At 44.3% G+C, this 17,944-nt stretch overlaps 2 protein-coding genes across 5 annotated transcripts in view; both read right to left on the reverse strand.

Moving 5' to 3' along the window:
• Positions 1-408: 408 nt before the first annotated feature.
• Positions 409-3,534, reverse strand: LOC127611809 (uncharacterized). The gene is made up of 2 exons (XM_052082583.1): positions 747-3,534; positions 409-439 (listed from the first exon to the last, which is right to left on the reverse strand). Exon 1 carries the CDS (start codon positions 3,216-3,218, stop codon positions 2,115-2,117), a length of 1,104 nt encoding a protein of 367 aa, XP_051938543.1. The 5' UTR covers positions 3,219-3,534; the 3' UTR covers positions 409-439; positions 747-2,114.
• A 9,044-nt stretch (positions 3,535-12,578) lies between these two features.
• LOC127611781 (ATP-binding cassette sub-family C member 4-like) overlaps positions 12,579-17,944 on the reverse strand; it is a 43,146-nt gene continuing 37,780 nt past the window's right edge. For 3 of the 4 annotated variants that reach the window (XM_052082532.1, XM_052082531.1, XM_052082534.1), the window contains one exon: positions 14,987-17,931. In XM_052082532.1, the coding sequence (XP_051938492.1) occupies positions 17,854-17,931 (78 nt within the window). In that variant the 3' untranslated portion in view covers positions 14,987-17,853. Of the gene's footprint in view, positions 14,899-14,986; positions 17,932-17,944 lie in introns of those variants that run through there. The other variant, XM_052082533.1, reaches the window with a different exon arrangement.

Here is a 17,944-nt window from a genome sequence, read left to right on the forward strand (position 1 = left end):
GTTTGCCATTGTTTCTTCGTGTAGAAAAAAAAACTACATAAAGCAGCTTTAAATTAAAACCAATTGACGGCCTAGAGTTTACAGTACGCCGCGAGTAACAAGTCCTTCGGTGCTCAGTATGCAGATTGTTACGACGACACTCGTATTCGCGGGTACCCGTCTCTCGACAAAGAAAGGATGATTACTTACCTGAGCATTCTCATTCTGACGGTGGTGCTCCCGGTTAGGGGCGAGTCTTCTCCGTGTTTTCTCCATGTCGTTAAAAAGCCAAATGGTGTTGGTTGTCCCGGTATAGAAATATAAATGGCTGGATTGCGCCGAAAAGTATCGCGCGAAGACAACGCTCCTCCAGCCTTTGAAGCCAACCGCTTCTTAATTGATGCGAGTGGGGGGTGGGCAGAGTGGGGGGATGGGCAGAGCAGCAACTTCGGAGCGAAAACTCTACTTAAACATGATTAACCCTTTCATGGTCTTCTCACTTTAACGTTTCATATAACATAATCAGAAATTCACACAAATTCTTAAACTACATAAAGTATTGTAACAACAGTCTTCTCCGTGTTTTCTCCATGTTGTCAAAAAGCCAAATGGTGTTGGTTGTCCCGGTATAGAAATATAAATGGCTTGAGTGCGCCGAAAAGTATCGTGTGAAGACAACGCTCCTCCAGCCTTTGAAGCCAACCGCTCTTAATTGATGCGAGGGGGAAGGCGGGGGGATGGGCAGAGCAGCAACTTCGGAGCGAAACCTCTACTTAAACATGATTAACCCTTTCATGGTCTTCTCACTTTAACGTTTCATATAACATAATCAGAAATTCACACAAATTCCTAAACTACATAAAGTATTGTAACAACATTTCAAAACACTTTAGTTATTAATTTATCAATCAAAGAAATTAAAACAAATAAAACACCTACACTGTGTATGCAATGCTCTGCTTCGGTTATTACAGTTTGGGATATTGTCAAAGGTGTTCCATATTTATGTTTGTCCATTTTTCCTACTTCCAAGACTACAACTTCACTTCAACAAGGTGACCGGCTCCCTTCCGCATCCAGCATTTAACAGTGCTGCCATTGAAACCAATATACCACGAAACTGTCAGAAGGGCTCAAGTTGTAGTTTATCAATGTAGTCATCCAATAATACTGAAATAACAACCTATATTTCCAACCTGCCTTTCCAAAAAGATGTGAAATGTTTCTTAATTTAATACAGGGGTCTCACACTCACGGGCTACAAGACGCTAATTTCAGGCCCCTCACCTTGATGTGAAACTTTGCGTCAACGAAGCGAGTCTCCACTTTGTCCCCCCCCCGCCCCCCCAGAAACCAAATATGTGTCACACCCTAATTACTGTCCATTGCATTCTTAAGTACTCATCAACGAGTGGGTACTTAGCCACTGACAAAGACGCAGTTGTCCTGCACAATCTCTAATGTAGACATCTTTTTTTTTTCAAACCAAAAGTTCATTTTTACAGTGTAGCCATGTGAAAAGCTGTTCTAAAAGGACATGCATGGATGAACAACCATCCATACTGACACTCACATCTAGGGACAATTTAGAGTGTTCTATTATTCTTTCATGCATGTTTTTGGAATGTGGGAGGAAACCAGAGTACCTGGAGAAAACCCACACAGGCCCGGGGAGAACATGCAAACTCCATACAGGGAGGCTGGCGCCAAGATTGAAGGTTATCAGAACCTAGCAAGGGGCCGGTTGCGATTTGCTGTTGTAGGAACTGATTGACTAAAGGGCCGTTCACACGGCACACATTTGCTCCGGCGCTGCAACGATATATTTTGTTGCGATATATTTTGCACCGCAGCAAATTGTGTGGAGCGTTCACACGTACAAAGCCGCTTCACACGGCAGTTTCTGCAGCGGAGCAAAACGACAGAAAACAAACGAGCTGTCGTGTTGGTTCTTTTTAAAACGTACTGTATATACACAACTCAAGCGACTACTAGACCGGCACGTCCTTCTCCTTCCCGGTTTCCATGCCTTCTGCTCGAGAGTGACCACCCAAGAAAACGTAAATGAACGATGACTTCAATGACACTCAGAAAAGCAAACACTAATGCACCAAACTGAAAATCAAGAGAGGAAATCACAAAATAAATTCTATGGGGGTGGGGGGTTGTGAACAAACAACAAAGGAACAAACAACTCCGAGACAGGGGGTTCGGTACTCCATACCCACGAAGCACACTCCACAGAACTCCCCGGTCTGCCAATCCAGAGGCACTCTCCCTGTTGACCACGCGATGTTGCAGAGGCGTGTCAACCAGGACAGCCCCACAACATCCAGAGCCTTGAGGAACTCCGGGCGGATCTCATCCACCCCTGGGGCCTTGCTACCGAGGAGCTTTTTAACCACATCGGTGACTTCAACCACAGAGATAGGAGAGCCCACCTCAGAGTCCCCAGGCTCTGCTTCCTCCAAGGAAGGCGTGTTGGTGGAGTTGAGGAGGTCTTCGAAGTATTCTGCCCACTGGTTCACAACGTCCCGAGTTGAAGTCAGCAGCGCCCCATCCCCACTGTACACAGTGTTAGTGGTGCACTGCTTCCCCCTCCTGAGACGTCGGATGGTGGACCAGAATTTCCTCAAAGCCGTTCGGAAGTCGGCTTCCATGGCCTCACCGAACTCTTCCCATGCTCTGGTTTTTGCCTCGGCGACCACCAAAGCTGCGTTCCGCTTGGCCAGTTGATACCCGTCAGCTGCCTCTGGGGTCCCACAGGCCATAAAGGCTCGATAGGACTCCTTCTTCAGCTTGACGGCATCCCTTACTGCTGGTGTCCACAAGCGAGTACGGGGGTTGCCGCCACGACAGGCACCAACCACCTTACGGCCACAACTCAGATTGGCCGCCTCAACAATAGAGGCACGGAACATGGTCCACTCGGGCTCAATGTCCCCCGCCTCCCCCGGAACATGGGAAAAGCTCTGTCGGAGGTGGGAGTTGAAACTCCTTCTGACAGGAGATTCCGCCAGACGCTCCCAACAAACCCTCACTATACGTTTGGGTCTGCCAGGACGGACCGGCATCTTCCCCCACCATCGGAGCCTACTCACCACCAGGTGGTGATCAGTTGACAGCTCCGCCCCTCTCTTCACCCGAGTGTCCAGAACATGCGGCCGCAAATCCGATGACACGACCACAAGGTCGATCATGGAACTACGGCCTAGGGTGTCCTGGTGCCAAGTGCACATGTGGACACCCTTATGTTTGAACAAGGTGTTCGTTATGGACAGTCCGTGACGAGCACAGAAGTCCAATAACAAAACACCACTCGAGTTCTGATCGGGGGGGCCGTTCCTCCCAATCACGCCCCTCCAGGTCTCACTGTCATTGACCACGTGAGCATTGAAGTCCCCCAGTAGAACAAGGGAGTCCCCAGCAGGAGTACTCTCCAGCACACCCTCCAAGGACTCCAAAAAGGGTGGGTATGCTGAGCTGCTGTTTGGTGCATATGCACAAACAACAGTCAGGACCCGTCCCCCCACCCGCAGGCGAAGGGATGCAACCCTCTCGTCCACCGGTGTGAATCCCAATTTACAGGCACTGAGCCGGGGGGCAACGAGCATGCCCACACCTGCTCTGCGCCTCTCACCGTGAGCAACTCCAGAGTGAAAGAGAGTCCAACCCCTCTCGAGAGAACTGGTATCAGAACCCAAGCTGTGTGTGGAGGCAAGTCCGACTATATCCAGTCGGAAATTCTCTGCCTCACACACCAGCTCGGGCTCCTTCCCTGCCAGAGAGGTGACATTCCATGTCCCAAGAGCTAGCTTCTGCAGCCGAGGATCGGACCGCCAGGGTCCCCGCCTTTGGCTGCTGCCCAGCTCACATTGCACCCGACCCATTTGGCCCCTCTCATGGGTGGTGAGCCCATGGGAAGGGGGACCCACGTTGCCTCTTCGGGCTGTGCCCGGCCGGGCCCCATGGGTGTAGGCCCGGCCACCAGGCGCCTGCCAACGAGCCCCACCTCCAGGCTTGGCTCCAGAGGGGGGCCCCGGTGACCCGCATCCGGGCAAGGGAAACCTAGATCCATTTATTGTATTCATCATTGGGGTCTTTGAGCCGTGCTTTGTCTGGCCCCTCACCTAGAACCTGTTTGCCATGGGTGACCCTGCCAGGGGTATAAAGCCCCAGACAACTTAGCTTCTAGGATCATTGGGACACACAAACCCCTCCACCACGGTAAGGTGACGACTCACGGAGGGCCCCAGAAAATCCAATTCATTTTATTCTGCTTTGGACATTGAAACTGGAAAATATGACTTGCATTCAATAAGTAAAGAATTCCAATTCCAAGAAACCAAGAAACGATTAAATTCCATATTAGAGTTTGGAATTATGTTGCTTTAAAAACAATTGTAAATTTTTAAGTCAGTTTAAATATACTGTGTGTGCGGTTGTGTTTGTGAACATATATATAATTTTATTTGCTGTAATTATTTTAGGAGTATGTGACATTGGTGATCCTCGTTACTCAAATACTGTATGTAGATGTTGCTCAAAATTTATCATGCTCGCCTTCACAGCAGACCTCAAAGTTAAAAAAGGCTGTGGCAATTTTGATAATTGACTTAGTCATTGGCCATGAAGAGGAGCGGCTGTTACCTGCTCCAAAACGAAGTTTTTGCAGCGCCCCTCCCCCCAGACATGAGTTTGTTTACATTTCAATTAGCAGAGCTGCGCAGAAGCCAGCCACAACGCTTTGCAAGAAAAAAATGAGTTAGGTACTGTATTGCAGAAGTGTCCCCAGCATATCCAATTTATTTCATTCAGCTTTGGACATTGAAACTGGAAAATATGACTTGCATTCAATAAGTAAATAATTGTTTCATCTAAATTCCATATTAGAGTTTGGAATTATGTTGCTTTAAAAACAATTGTAAAATTGTAAGTCAGTTTAAATATACTGTGTGTGCGCGGAGTATGTGACATTGGTGAGCCTAGTTACTCAAATACTGTATGTAGATGTTGCTCAAAATTTATCATGCTCGCCTTCACAGCAGACCTCAAAGTTCAAAAAGGCTGTGGCAATTTTGATAATTGACTTAGTCATTGGCCATGAAGAGCAGCGGCTGTTACCTGCTCTAAAACGAAGTTTTTGCAGCACCCCTCCCCCCAGACATGAGTTTGTTTACATTTCAATTAGCAGAGCTGCAGAAGCCAGCCACAACGCTTTGCAAGAAAAAATGAGTTAGGTACTGTATTGCAGAAGTGTTCCCAGCATATCCAATTTGTTTCATTCTGATTTGGACATTTCAACTGGATCATTATGATTTGCATCCAGTAAGTAACAACAGTAAGTATTCTTTAGTAGAAATCATGGTTGCGTTGCTCAATCAGTCTTGATAACAGAATTTCCTTATGTGGGACATGACTATGGTACACGTCCTTTATGAACATGCAAGTATGTTAACAAAATACATGTGTAAGAACACATGCAGTCAAATGCAAAAATATATGCCCCAACAACACAAATAACACAAAAACGGCAGTATACAGTACAGGTATATGAACAAAATACATTATAACAAGAGTAGTCACAAAATGAGGGCTCTTTGCGACCTTTGAGACCTATAACAGCTGGTGGCTTTTCTTTCCAATCACTCACTATCTCAAACTTGACCTCCCCTCGATCACCACCCAAGACAGCGTTGCTCAGCTGTCCAGAACCTAGGCTGTGTGTGGAGGCAAGTCCGACTATATCCAGTCGGAACTTCTCTGCCTCACACACCAGTTCGGGCTCCTTCCCTGCCAGAGAGGTGACATTCCATGTCCCAAGAGCTAGCTTCTGCAGCCGAGGATCGGACCGCCAGGGTCCCCGCCTTTGGCTGCCGCCCAGCTCGCATTGCACCCGACCCCTTTGACCCCTCCCACGGGTGGTGAGACCATGAGAAGAGCTTTAAGCTAGCATTTTCAAATTCTGATTAGAGTCGGCATACTTGAAACATGCAATATTCCACAGTATTTAAGTTTGAGTCATTCGTGTGGACATGCAGCAAGGTCATGAGCAATATTTCTTCTAATTTTCCATTTGTAATAGCATTCACACAAACTGCCTGAGTATTACTTGGACCACGGTGAGCAAAATCAAACAAGCGTTACACCTGTCTAAAACCTGAGATCACAAGTTACATGAAGCAGATATGTTACAAAACAAGCAAAAATCAAACCACTGAATAGAGAGTTGTAACATATATACCAGCCCTCATTCGTTACTTTTATTTTAGCATGGGTCTTTTCAAGAATAATCAAGTCTCAATACAACCTGTAGCAATATGGTCCCACAATGCCTACTCATTAATCATGGAAAGCATGACGTTTAGTTAAACACAAACATTTCTAGTCTCCTGTCCACCGAAAAGTGTGAAAGAGGTTTAAACAAACGAAGAGGCTCATTTAAGGGGCTCGTAAACTATGTCTACATATGGTTTTCGTGAATTAAGCGGTCTCAAGGGGTGTTCACACGGCAAAATTTGGTCCGGTGCTACACCGGGGCTGCCACAGTAGAGCGTTCACACGTGCAAATTAGCTCCGGCGTAGCCCCGGAAAACAGCTTACACCGGACCAAATTTGATCCACCACAGGGAGGTGGTTTAAAAATTTGCTCCGGAGCAAAAGCTCGTTTGCGCAGCAGCACCGATGTAAATTTGCACGTGTGAACGCAACTGGGTTAAATTTGCTCCAGAGCAAATGCTTGTGAAGAGTTTACGTGCGGCGAGAATGCGTTGCTTTCACGCTCTGTCGGACTGCATGTGTTTGTTTAATAACGACACAAGACTTAGCTGGTAACATCTTTCCTTTTGTAGGAGACTGGACTGTCTCTGAGTTGTTTGTGTAGTTTGTTCCTTTGTTGTGTGCTCACAACCCCCCACCCCCATATAATTTATTTTGTGATTTCCTCTCTTATTTTCTGTTTGGCGCATTACGTGTTTGCTTTTCTGAGTGTCATTGAAGTCATCGTTGATTTGCGTTTTTCGGGGGCGGTCACTCTCGAGCAGAAGGCACGGAGACCGAGAAGGAGAAGGACGTGCCTGTCCAGTAGTCCTTGAGTTGTGTATACGTTTAAAAAAAACAACAACACGACAGCTCATTTGTTTTCTGTCGTTTTGCTCCGCTGCAGAAACTGCCGTGTGAACGCAAGTGGGGCTGCACGACGCTGTGCCGGTGCTGACATGCTCTGCGGCTTTGTTCGTGTGAACGCTCCACACATTTTGCTGCGGTGCACAATATATCGCAACAAAATACATCGGTGCAGGCCCTTAGCAAATGTGTGCCGTGTGAACACCCCTTCAATGTTGCCTGCAGCTGCGCGTTGTGCGCGCCAGCATCACCGTGTGCGGCTGGGAGCACGAGAGCTACGCAAAATTGCTCACGAGCACAATTTAGAGGGAACATTGGTCATGCGGACATTTGGCGACTGATTCACAGCCTCTTCTAAGGAAAACCATGCCTGCAAGCTGAATTCTCGCAGTATTTGTGAATTCACACCAACTCCAGAATCCATCCAATAAAATAAAAATATGTGCCATCCTATTGTCAATCCCCATGATAAGTTATTTTATGATAAGATATTTGATTAATTCGGCTTGATGCACTCAGCAGGAGTTGGCCACCATGTGCAAACACGATGCCGTCTCTCAACGGCTTTCAATTCTCGCACACATTTTATTCATAAACTCCTGTATGTAAGTGTTCTGCCCACAGTAAAAGTTTCGGGCCATTTCATTAATAGAAATCATGTTTAGAATATTCATTTAGTTATCGCGGTGCATTGTGGGTAGCAGACGCCGTGTTGGTAGCAGACTAATCGTTCCAGAAAGCCCGATTGTGGTCGTTGCAACTGGTCCTCCTGAGTTATATTCCTTTCGTTTCACCTTCGAAAGCAATGGCTGTAAGTCTGCTTGTGCTTAGAATTATTTAGAAATGTGTTTCGGAGATCGTTTTTCTTCAATTGTTGTCATTGAAACTCGCTAGCTCAGAGTACTGCTAACGACATAGCGATGATGCTAAATGAATGCTAACAACATAGCGACGATGCTAGGTCGGTGCTAGCGAGCTAATTAGCATGCGAAAGAATCGCGAAAACGCCTTGTTTATCGTTGTTTGTCACACTTCGAGCTGCATTTATGTCTTTGTTTAGTACCAGATGATTTGTGTTGTATTTATGTACACGAGGTTAGTGTTTAAATCTGTTCATTTCAGTTTCACTCTACATTTCATTGAGCTGATGTCACAGTTGTTCACTGTATGTGTACACATTGAAGAGATACAAATGTCAGATCGTTTTAAAGTGCTATTTTCTTTGTCCAATTGTAATGGTCAGACAGTTTAAAATTATGCTAAATGCAACGTTTATTTGTGCCTCAACAAAAACAACTGATGAAAAGTGGCTTTAACGAGCCTCGAACCTCTCTTTTGTAATGTAATACATTTTTCTACTTGTTTAAGTACAGTACTTTTGGATCTAGACAATGTAAAATGTAATGTAGACAAGAAAAAAATGCTATGTCCCTTCATTGCGCTCTATTGAATACAATTAAAGTTTTGCAAAAATGATGGTGGATTTTGGGTAGGACTGAGGCTTTACTTAATTTGGGTACTGTTATTATTAATTGCATTTCCAATTTTAATCGGATACATTTAACCAAATCACATGGAAATAATAGGAGTCCAACACAAACTCAGAACAAACACATTCAATAAAATACATTCCTCACAAAAAAATTGAATTCACATAACTTGTAAAGGTCTTTGAAAAACAAACAAAAAAAGCTATGATGGCCAGTCCTCCCACCCCCTCCAGCCCGCCCTGACAGCACTTGGTAGCTCCTTCAGCCAGAGACTGTTACACCCGCGCTGCAAGAAGGAGAGATACCGACGCTCGTTCCTACCGACTGCTGTCAGGCTGATGAATAAAAAATAACAATCATAATAATAATAATAATAATAATAATAATTAAATGATGTGAAGGAAAATTGTAAGTAGTACTGCGATTTATCCATTTTGTATTCATATTGCATTTAATTGAAAGATGTTTGTTGTTTTTTTCTCTTTCTTCTTTCTACATACATTCTTGCTGCTGGAGGCTGTAAATTTCCCCAGTGTGGGACGAATAAAGGATATCTTATCTTATCTTAAATAACTATTTCTCAAGGTGGCTCTTCAAAGAGCAGCAAGGGGATTTGTCATTTATAATTTTGGTCCAGTACCAAATTTCGACACTAGTTGAAGTAGAGAGCAAAAAGTGTGAAATTGTTGCAGTACCAAATTTTGACACGAGCTGCAGTAGAGAGCAAAAAGTGTGAAGTTTGTGCAGTACTGAATTTCGACAGAAGCTGCAGTAGAGAGCAAAAAGGGTGTGAATTCCCGGCGAAAAATTCTCAACATGGACCCATTCTGGGGACCTTTGGGGAAAAGCACAGGGTACCCGTTTTGGACACTTTGGAGTTGATTTAGAGGGTGTCAAAGTGAGGACCGGCCAAAATGTCCTCACTTCGTCAAAATGTCCTCACTCCGTTGGTTAAAAACTCACACCGGTCCTCACAATGTAGTGAGTACAAGAACACACACACACACACACACACACACACACACAGTTGCCACCGTAACCCAAAGTTAAAAGTTTACTTGCACACATCACCCGCTCACACGGCCACCCTCAGATAAAAACTCAGCACACACACACACTCACGATCTTTACCCAAAGACATGCACACATCTACAGCTCTCATCAACTCCCTCTGATAAATCCCCCCCCCCCAACACACACACACAAACAACATGCACACACATATGCCACCATTTTACCTTAAGCCAGACATTTACCCACAACATCAACTGCACTTATGGCCTCCCTTGGTTAAAAGCCCATGGCACACACACACAGACACGCATAAGCACATCAAACCCCCTCCGAGTCTGATGGAACTTTGAAGTGCATTTCGGTTAGGTTGCCACCAAGGAGTCTCAATTTAAAATGTCGCAGTTAAAATGTCATACATTTGAAATGATATCAAAGTCTGCAGGGGGAGTTAACAACTTTGGACCTAATGCGCACACACGCGCGCGCGAGCACACGCACACACACACACACACATGCACACGCACTCATGCATACATGGTGTTGTATGCCCCCCGCCCCCCACCCCCATGCTTCATCAATCTTGAACAAAGGGATGACATCAGCAATAAGCACAGGGCCTTTAAGCAATAAGCCTTATTTACTGATTAGCTGAGACCCCCTCTGGCCATTGTCTCCACACTTTCCCTCTCAGGCGGGAGAATCAAACGGCACTTTTGGAAGGTGGCGAAGCATGGCTTGGGATTTAAGGCTCCTATAAAAGTATGCAAAAAGTATGTTTGGAGGGGTTGGGAAAGCTTCTGAAAAGGCAATACATGAATTGTGCGGTTCAGTCTAAGGACCACTCACCTAGGTTCTGGCAAAACTGAAAGTATTCGATGACATGATAAAATCCAAGAGTGATAATGTTCACAATAATCAGCATATGATGCATATTTTTTTTCAGCCCGTCTCACGAGACTTCAGATCAGTGAGTTTAAAGCGGTGGGGGGGCAAATTATATCCTGGGGCAGGCTGCATACTATATGACCGGCTCTGTTCTGCTCCGGCTCACCAAGCAAAAACATTATCAAGAGTTTATTTGTTTGTTTGTTTTTAATGGTGATAGTCAGTTCTATTTCCATTATTTCTTGTGGCAAAATCGGAAAAAAATTGAGGTTTCCCAGCATTTGGATGAGCATTTGTAATTGTATTTATAGGTAAACTGAGTTGATGTAGCCTACATTTGTGTTGGGAGTAGGTTTACTACAGAGGCGATGTGAATCTTTGTGGCTGATGCATGCTGGGTAAAAATGTGGCTTTTATTGCAAATAGTGCATTTGTGATCAAGAAGTTGAAATTGACAAACTACCATCACCACCGACCTATTTTTAACCTAGACATTTTCTAACATCATCACGTGGCGCTTTAGAGAGGTGCCATTTGTTGTTTGTTTGGCATTGCCACATGCACAAACACCCAGACGCACACGCAAGCACACAGAGTCACATCAGGCCTTGGGAACTTGTCACACATCCACTTTGTAGTCACTTTTGGAAAGACACAGCACGACAAAGTCTCTAGGGGGTGCGACGCTTCCCCGTCTAACAGCCCCTGTGTCACCAGCCAGGAACAAAGCCGCCATAGTCGATTATCCTAATTTCAGCGCAGCCTGTCCAAATCCCGCTCACTCACACTCCCTTCACTTGCACTCACTCGACGCATTGCCGCCGACAGGGTCGGACGCTTCCTAAAACTCGTGCAATTTGTTTCCATTTGTAGATCACAAAAGAAAATGCTGGCAAAGCGGAAAGTTAGCACTCGGGACAAAACCTTAAACAATCTGCGACCGTGTTTGTGTTATCACCCATTTATCGACTGTATATCAGTGAATAGAGTTTCCCTTTAAGTGACACTATTTGTCATTTTTATTCAGGCATTGTACTGACTGTACCCATTAAAAGCACATGTATTTGCACACCTATTCAGCCTTTTAAATGTCACCATTATTCCGAGGTATCCTTCCGCCTCATAATACTTATTGTGCAAACTTGTTCGCGGCAGCTATCAGGCGGAGAGCAGGAGCAATAATATGCTGACTGTGATGTAGATACTGCCATTAGACCCCCCCCCCACCCCACCCCATTGTGGAGACCTCCACCCCCTTGTCAATGCTGCGTCAGGTGCTCCAGCTGCCACGAGGTCCCCCTGGCCGCCAACCTGACACGGCAACACAAAGTAATCACCGATCACGCTATTTAATCACTGAAACAAGCGCACCAGGGCACCCCCTCGTCCCCCCTCACCATCCCCCTTCTGTCAATAACCCACTGTCTCATTATCTGTTTGGATTGCACATCCTCACTGTCAGATAAACAGAGTGGAAAATTAAGATTAAAAATATGGTAATTTCATTTGAGGCAGCAGGCAGCCCCTTCTCACTGGCCCATTATGCTATTGATTAACACCCTCCCCGAACCCTCCACCCCAATTCCATTTCTCTTTTTCAATGTAAACTTTAATCTATTTGCAAGGCAACAATTCAACTCCCGGGAGGCTCTTTGAGAGTAAGTAACCATTTAATATGACACTGGCTCAACACTCACTGGCTTTAATGAATTGTCCAAATCTCCCTTTCTCCGCGTGTGTGCGTGTGTGTGTGTGTGTGTGTGTGTGTGTGCGTGTGTGTGTGTGTGTGTGCGCATGTGTGTGTGCGTGTGCGTGCGTGTGTGTGTCTAGCGCATTACAAGCCAAATGTGTGGCTTTTTCTAAGCGCGGCTCATCCGTTCTCAGCTCTTCCTGCCATTCCACAGTTATGTGCATCTTGCTTACTAATTGCGCCGGTGCCGCTATTGACAAAATCACATTGTATTTCGACCGTTGTGATGATTGTACCACTGACATGTCAAATTAACCAAAGATGCCACACAGTGCTCGCAAACACACCGTTGGAGTGACGCCAACAAATGTGAGACAGGAAAGACAAAAAGTCAGTCAAGGAAGGACATTTTTATTGCATGTTCATTATATTTCATCTAAAGACATGTCACACAGTGCTAATAATCTTTCATAAATGAATAATACATAAAATATTTCAGCTATCTATCTCTCTCTGTACACACACACACACACTAAGGGTGCAGCATATTCGACACTTTGGTGTTACAGCTCTTTTTTTTTTATTTAATTAGAACATTCATGGATTTTTATTTTTGTTCCTATATTCAGTTGATACTTCTATTTTTCTCATCATAAAAGATGATGATGATATCAGGTTTTCAGTCTAAAAGAGTAACAACGTCATTCCTTAAGCTTTTTGGGACTCCAGAGAACCATGTTGAGACCCATCAACCATAGAGAAAACATGGAACAGTTCTGGACAGCCGGCCTAGAAAAATAAGTTTAGGGGCCGGTCACACTTCATCCAGGAGGTCACAAAGGAACCGAGGACAACATCTGAGGAACCGCAGGCCTCCCTCACCTCCATAAAGAAAAACATAGTAATAATAACAAATAGCATGAATGATTCCAAATACTTTGGGGAGTATACTGCCAAAATGAAAGTTAAAATGTTTATAATGTGCGTGTTTCATTACAAGCTGGTGTAAATTTAATAGCATTTCAGAAAAAGAACTGTCAAACTTGGTGGTGGTAGTGTGATAATATGGGGCTGCTTGCTCAATCAAGACCTGGACAACTTGTTGAATTCTCCTCTACAACAGAATATCCTGAGGGAAAATGTTCAGCCATCAGTTTGTAACCTCAGCTTGAAGCGCACTTCTGCAGCATGATAATGATTCAATATACGCCAGCAAGTCAACTTTTGAATGGATGGAAAACAAAATGGAGGTTTTGGAGTGGCCTTAGTCAAAGGCCCGGCTTGAATCCAATTGAAATGCTGCGGCATGACCATTCATGCTCGAAAACCCTCCGGTGTTGCTTAATAAAAAGCAATTCCACAAGGACGGGTTGGGCCAATAGCTCTACAGAGTCGTGAAAGACTCAATGCCGTTTGTAGAAAATGCTTGATTTCAGTGGCTGCTGCTGAGGTGGACCAACCGGTTATTAGACTCAGGGGGCAAGTACAGAATTTGAGAAGCGGGCACATTTTTCCAACCCTGTCTAGTCAAGTTGAAAAATCAAACAAGGCTTTTAGGTACAGTGGTACCTCTACTTACGAACGTCTCTTCATATGAAATTTTCAAGTTACGAAACACCTTACCAAGAAAATATTGCCTCTTGTTACGAAATAAATTTCAAGATATGAAAGGTAAAAATACAGTATGGGCTGCTACTCGCAGCTCTGAGTTTCCTGAACGCAACAAACTTAGAGCTGCTCTGCCATTGGCGATTACCGAGCATCTTCCTGGCATCTCATTGGCTCAGCGAGACCTTTACCGTATGTGTCTACGTGTGTAGACAGATAAATAGATAGATACGTGTTTATGCAGCATCCTTGTCATTCATCCCTCGGGTCATAAGGCGTTCCGATAGTTTTACATAAATGTGAATCACCCAGAAAAAGTGTTCACTAGTCGGACCATCGCTCCCTATGCTGATGTTTGCCTTGGACATTTTCGAAGGATTGTTAAAAGCTGACAAAAGCAAACGTCCTTGGATCAACTCTTTACAAAATGCCAGGCAAACACCTCTTCTGAGACACAACATTAGCTACAGAGGACATTTACATGGAAAACGCAACTCTATATACAAAAAAATTCTAGTTCTAGCACCAATTAATTTTGTAAGCAGAGGTACCACTGTATTATATTTTCAGGGCAGATGACACGCGACGTTTCAAGCAATCCGTTGTTTCCGGAGCTGAGGCTGACAAACGTTGGTCTGCGTTGGTCATGTTGCTCAAAGTGCGAAAAGACTCATAATTTGAAAGAAAGTGCAAACACAAGAAGTGGAAGGCAAACTCATTAGCTAGCTCTCCTTTCCTAAATAATACCAAGCTCACCTGTGTGTAGTTCAAACAGGGAGAATTAAAGCTGTCACTTGTTTAGTGCAATGGAATAAACATTCAATATGTGCACTCTTTCAATCTCCGGTACAGGATTGAATTCCCACTGAGAAGCCCACAGTGCAATACAGTAACATAGCACGGTGTTATCAGTAAACAGTCACGCTATCAATAAAGGCACAGACACACACTAAAGTGGACGATTTCAATGCACAGCCAAATAAATAAATACTTCCGGTAGGGCTCGGTCGCAGGCGGCGGTCAGAGACGCTCTCCAGAGTGTCAGAGAGACGTCTCAAAGACGACGTCCTGGAGGTGGCGGGCCTTGCGTTTTTTGTTCTCATGCACCTGCAAGCATACCGGGGAAAACGGTGTCACGGAATATGAGCACACAATCGCGGCGGCAATCTGTTGGCGACCGCGTTTATGACAGCTGCAGTCAGCGCTGACTTGAAGGGATATGTCAGCCGCTCAAGCATGCCAGAGTGGCTTATTTAACTGGGAAAACGTTCAGTCCTGCTGATAGTATGGAACTGTTTATCTAGCAAGCCTTGAATTCTTGGTACAAATAGTCAGGAACTGAACGACTGCAAGGAAGATGACATTACCTTTCCTTCAATATGACTTTATATTTACCGACTGGTTTCACCTCCGTTTGTGTGTGTGTCAATCAAACATATCATAAGGAAACAATGTATTGTTTTTAAACGTGCTAACATTATGCCCCTATGATGGTGCTAATATATATATTTTTAAATGTAACAAGCATCTTCCTTCACTCAAAGGGTAAATCACTTCATTTTGGGGGCAGTATGATGGTCTAGTACAGTGGTTCTAAACTCGTTACCCCGGGACCCGCATTTTCCTACTGTTCCAAAGTTGCGACACATTTTTGTAGACATGAAGTTATTAGGTTAAGTTTTGTTTAAAAACCAGTCTGTGAAAACACATCTATACAACTATATAAACACAGTTTCATGTGCGTCTGATGTACTGCTGAAACCTGATTTCTCGCTACGACATCCTCCAGCCACAGGCTGAGCTGCACTGTATTTGTTTACGAAGTTAACTCGTGGCGAAAGCATGAGGCAGCTGCACTACAACAGTTTTGAAATTAGAACACATTGCATGTCCACAAGTGTTGGATTTTACTTGACTTTGGCTGTTTGTCTTACCCACGATAGCAAACGCGTTGAAGGCCAGAATAAAGCCTGATGGTTTAGAGGTTGGTCAAATATAGCATTGAATGTCATATTTGTGGAGTCAGTTGCGTCCTTGGAACCACGAGAAAAAGGGTCCAGCTATGAACGTAATCCAACGCTGACATTTTTGTGTGCTTTTCTATTAAATTCTTGTAAGAACACAATGCCATTCACCAGCGGTGGAAAGTTTGGAAAGAAAAAAAAAAAACAGGAAGTCGGCAAGGCACAATATCCAGAGAGGGGGTGGGAGAGCCTCTTCACGTGCACAAAGCAGAAAGAGGTTGATATCAGATTATTGAATGTGTATAAACTTGAGTGACAACCATAGAAACTTGTCACACAACATTTCAGTATTTAATGTAAAAGTGGTGCTAGACAGTAATCTGATGAAAGGGGAAGCGGCGTACAATGCGGGAAAGGAAAAGGGAAAGGCTTGGACAATACGTCGCTGCCAGTGGAGCAGTGTGCAGACTAACAGCACAGCAAATAATAGCGCAGTGTGCTGACTCTTTCAAATCACTATTTTACTCATTTCACTCCTCTGGCTGACGAGATGTACTGGAACTGATAAAGTTGTGAGAAAATGAAATGATGCCCACTTTTTCTCATTGCACAAAGGCCCGTTTGAAGTCGCAATGCAATGCTATCTGTGGCCCCAGACAGATGCGCAGAGAATGGCGCTGAACAATGACGAGCCCGCCGCTCTTATCGCCCGTCAGTGTCCGAGGGGGAAATACATCACAAATGAATTTCACAGGGAAAAATATGGACATTCTCTATTACAGTAATCCCCATAGAAAGTTTATCCCCAATCACCATGAAGTTAAACAAAATTTTTCTTCAGGAATCATCTTTAAAATGATCTCAAAATTACGTGGAGCGGGTGGAAGATTACATGGACACTTTTTGTGATCATATCCGAGGATGACAAATCTACAAAGGGACCAGTTCTGTTAAAATTAATGTTCTGGTGGCGGCAGTACTTTCACAGAAAATGATAGTCAAGTGTCCTTACATTGCCGCCTCATTCTTGGATTGACTGTATTATTGCGACAGTGGAGTGCCGGGTTAGCTGTTTGGTAGGGTTTAATAATCCTATCACTTCGAATGCAATACCAATGCACTGGTGTCAAATATTCACATTTTTGTGATTTATGCAGCCGCTCAAATGTTGAAAATCCTGCACTGGTAGCGTCACATAATACTATGTTTTTCGTATAGAAACAATTGTGTTGATACCGTAAATTGTAATGTGGTTATTGTGTAGAAATTGTTACATGACCGTATTTTTATGCGTATACGGCGCACCGTATTAATAGGCACAGTGTCAGTTTTGGGTGCTATTTCTGTATTTAATACATACACAAGATGCACCACATTATTGGACGCATGCATGATAAAATGTATGCTAGCTTTAAAAAATATTGTAGCTTGCATGCACGCTAGCAACTGGAGCAAAACTGAGTTCGGTGGTACTTTATTTAAGGATTTAAGAATGTATTCACATTATTTTTTTTCGATTAATCCTCATCCTCAAACCCTACGGGAGCAGAATATTCAATCCTACGGGTTTGAGGATGAGGAGGGTGGCCAGTTTTTCCTTGTTGCCCGTCGTAAATTGCTGCGCCACGGAAGTCTTTGCCCGGATGGCTAGTCGGCGCCGTTTGATGAAACGAAAGCACCAAGATGGACCTCCTTCAAAATGTTCGATTTTCATTTCATCTGCAAGCGTTTTTGCAGTTCGATGGTGACTGTAGAGATGCTTCTCCCGACTGTTCTTTGACCGTGAATCCGTTGCTTGATTCGGTCCTCTGAAACTCAGCTTTGTCTTCTTGAAACTCATTCTCCTGCTTCCTCCACGTGCAAAACATGGATTCATTTATCGTAAATTCTCTCACTCACGGCTGTTCGATTGCCATGGTCCTCCGCGTAACTGATATATATTGAAGTTTGAACTGTGCTTCATAGGCGTGCCTCTTCATAGGTGCCATTTTCCGGGGTCTGAAGTTGTTTTGCCCAATGCATGTACCAAGGCATGTTAAGGCAACATTGCTGTGAAATGAGGCCTTCAAAATCAAAGCATTCCAGTACAATAGCAGCATCACCATACTTTCTTTCGCCCAATGGTGGCTCTTTTAGCAGTCACACTCAGCATTTTGTGCTTGTTTATTGAATGTGGCTGCTAAACAAGC

This window comes from Hippocampus zosterae, chromosome 12 (genome assembly GCF_025434085.1).
Source record: "Hippocampus zosterae strain Florida chromosome 12, ASM2543408v3, whole genome shotgun sequence".
Lineage (NCBI taxonomy): Eukaryota > Metazoa > Chordata > Actinopteri > Syngnathiformes > Syngnathidae > Hippocampus > Hippocampus zosterae.

What these genes read in the sequence shown, in the direction of transcription:
- LOC127611809 (XM_052082583.1), bottom strand. Translation starts at nt 3,218, where the DNA reads ATGTGCACTTGGCACCAGGACACCCTAGGCCGTAGTTCCATGATCGAC.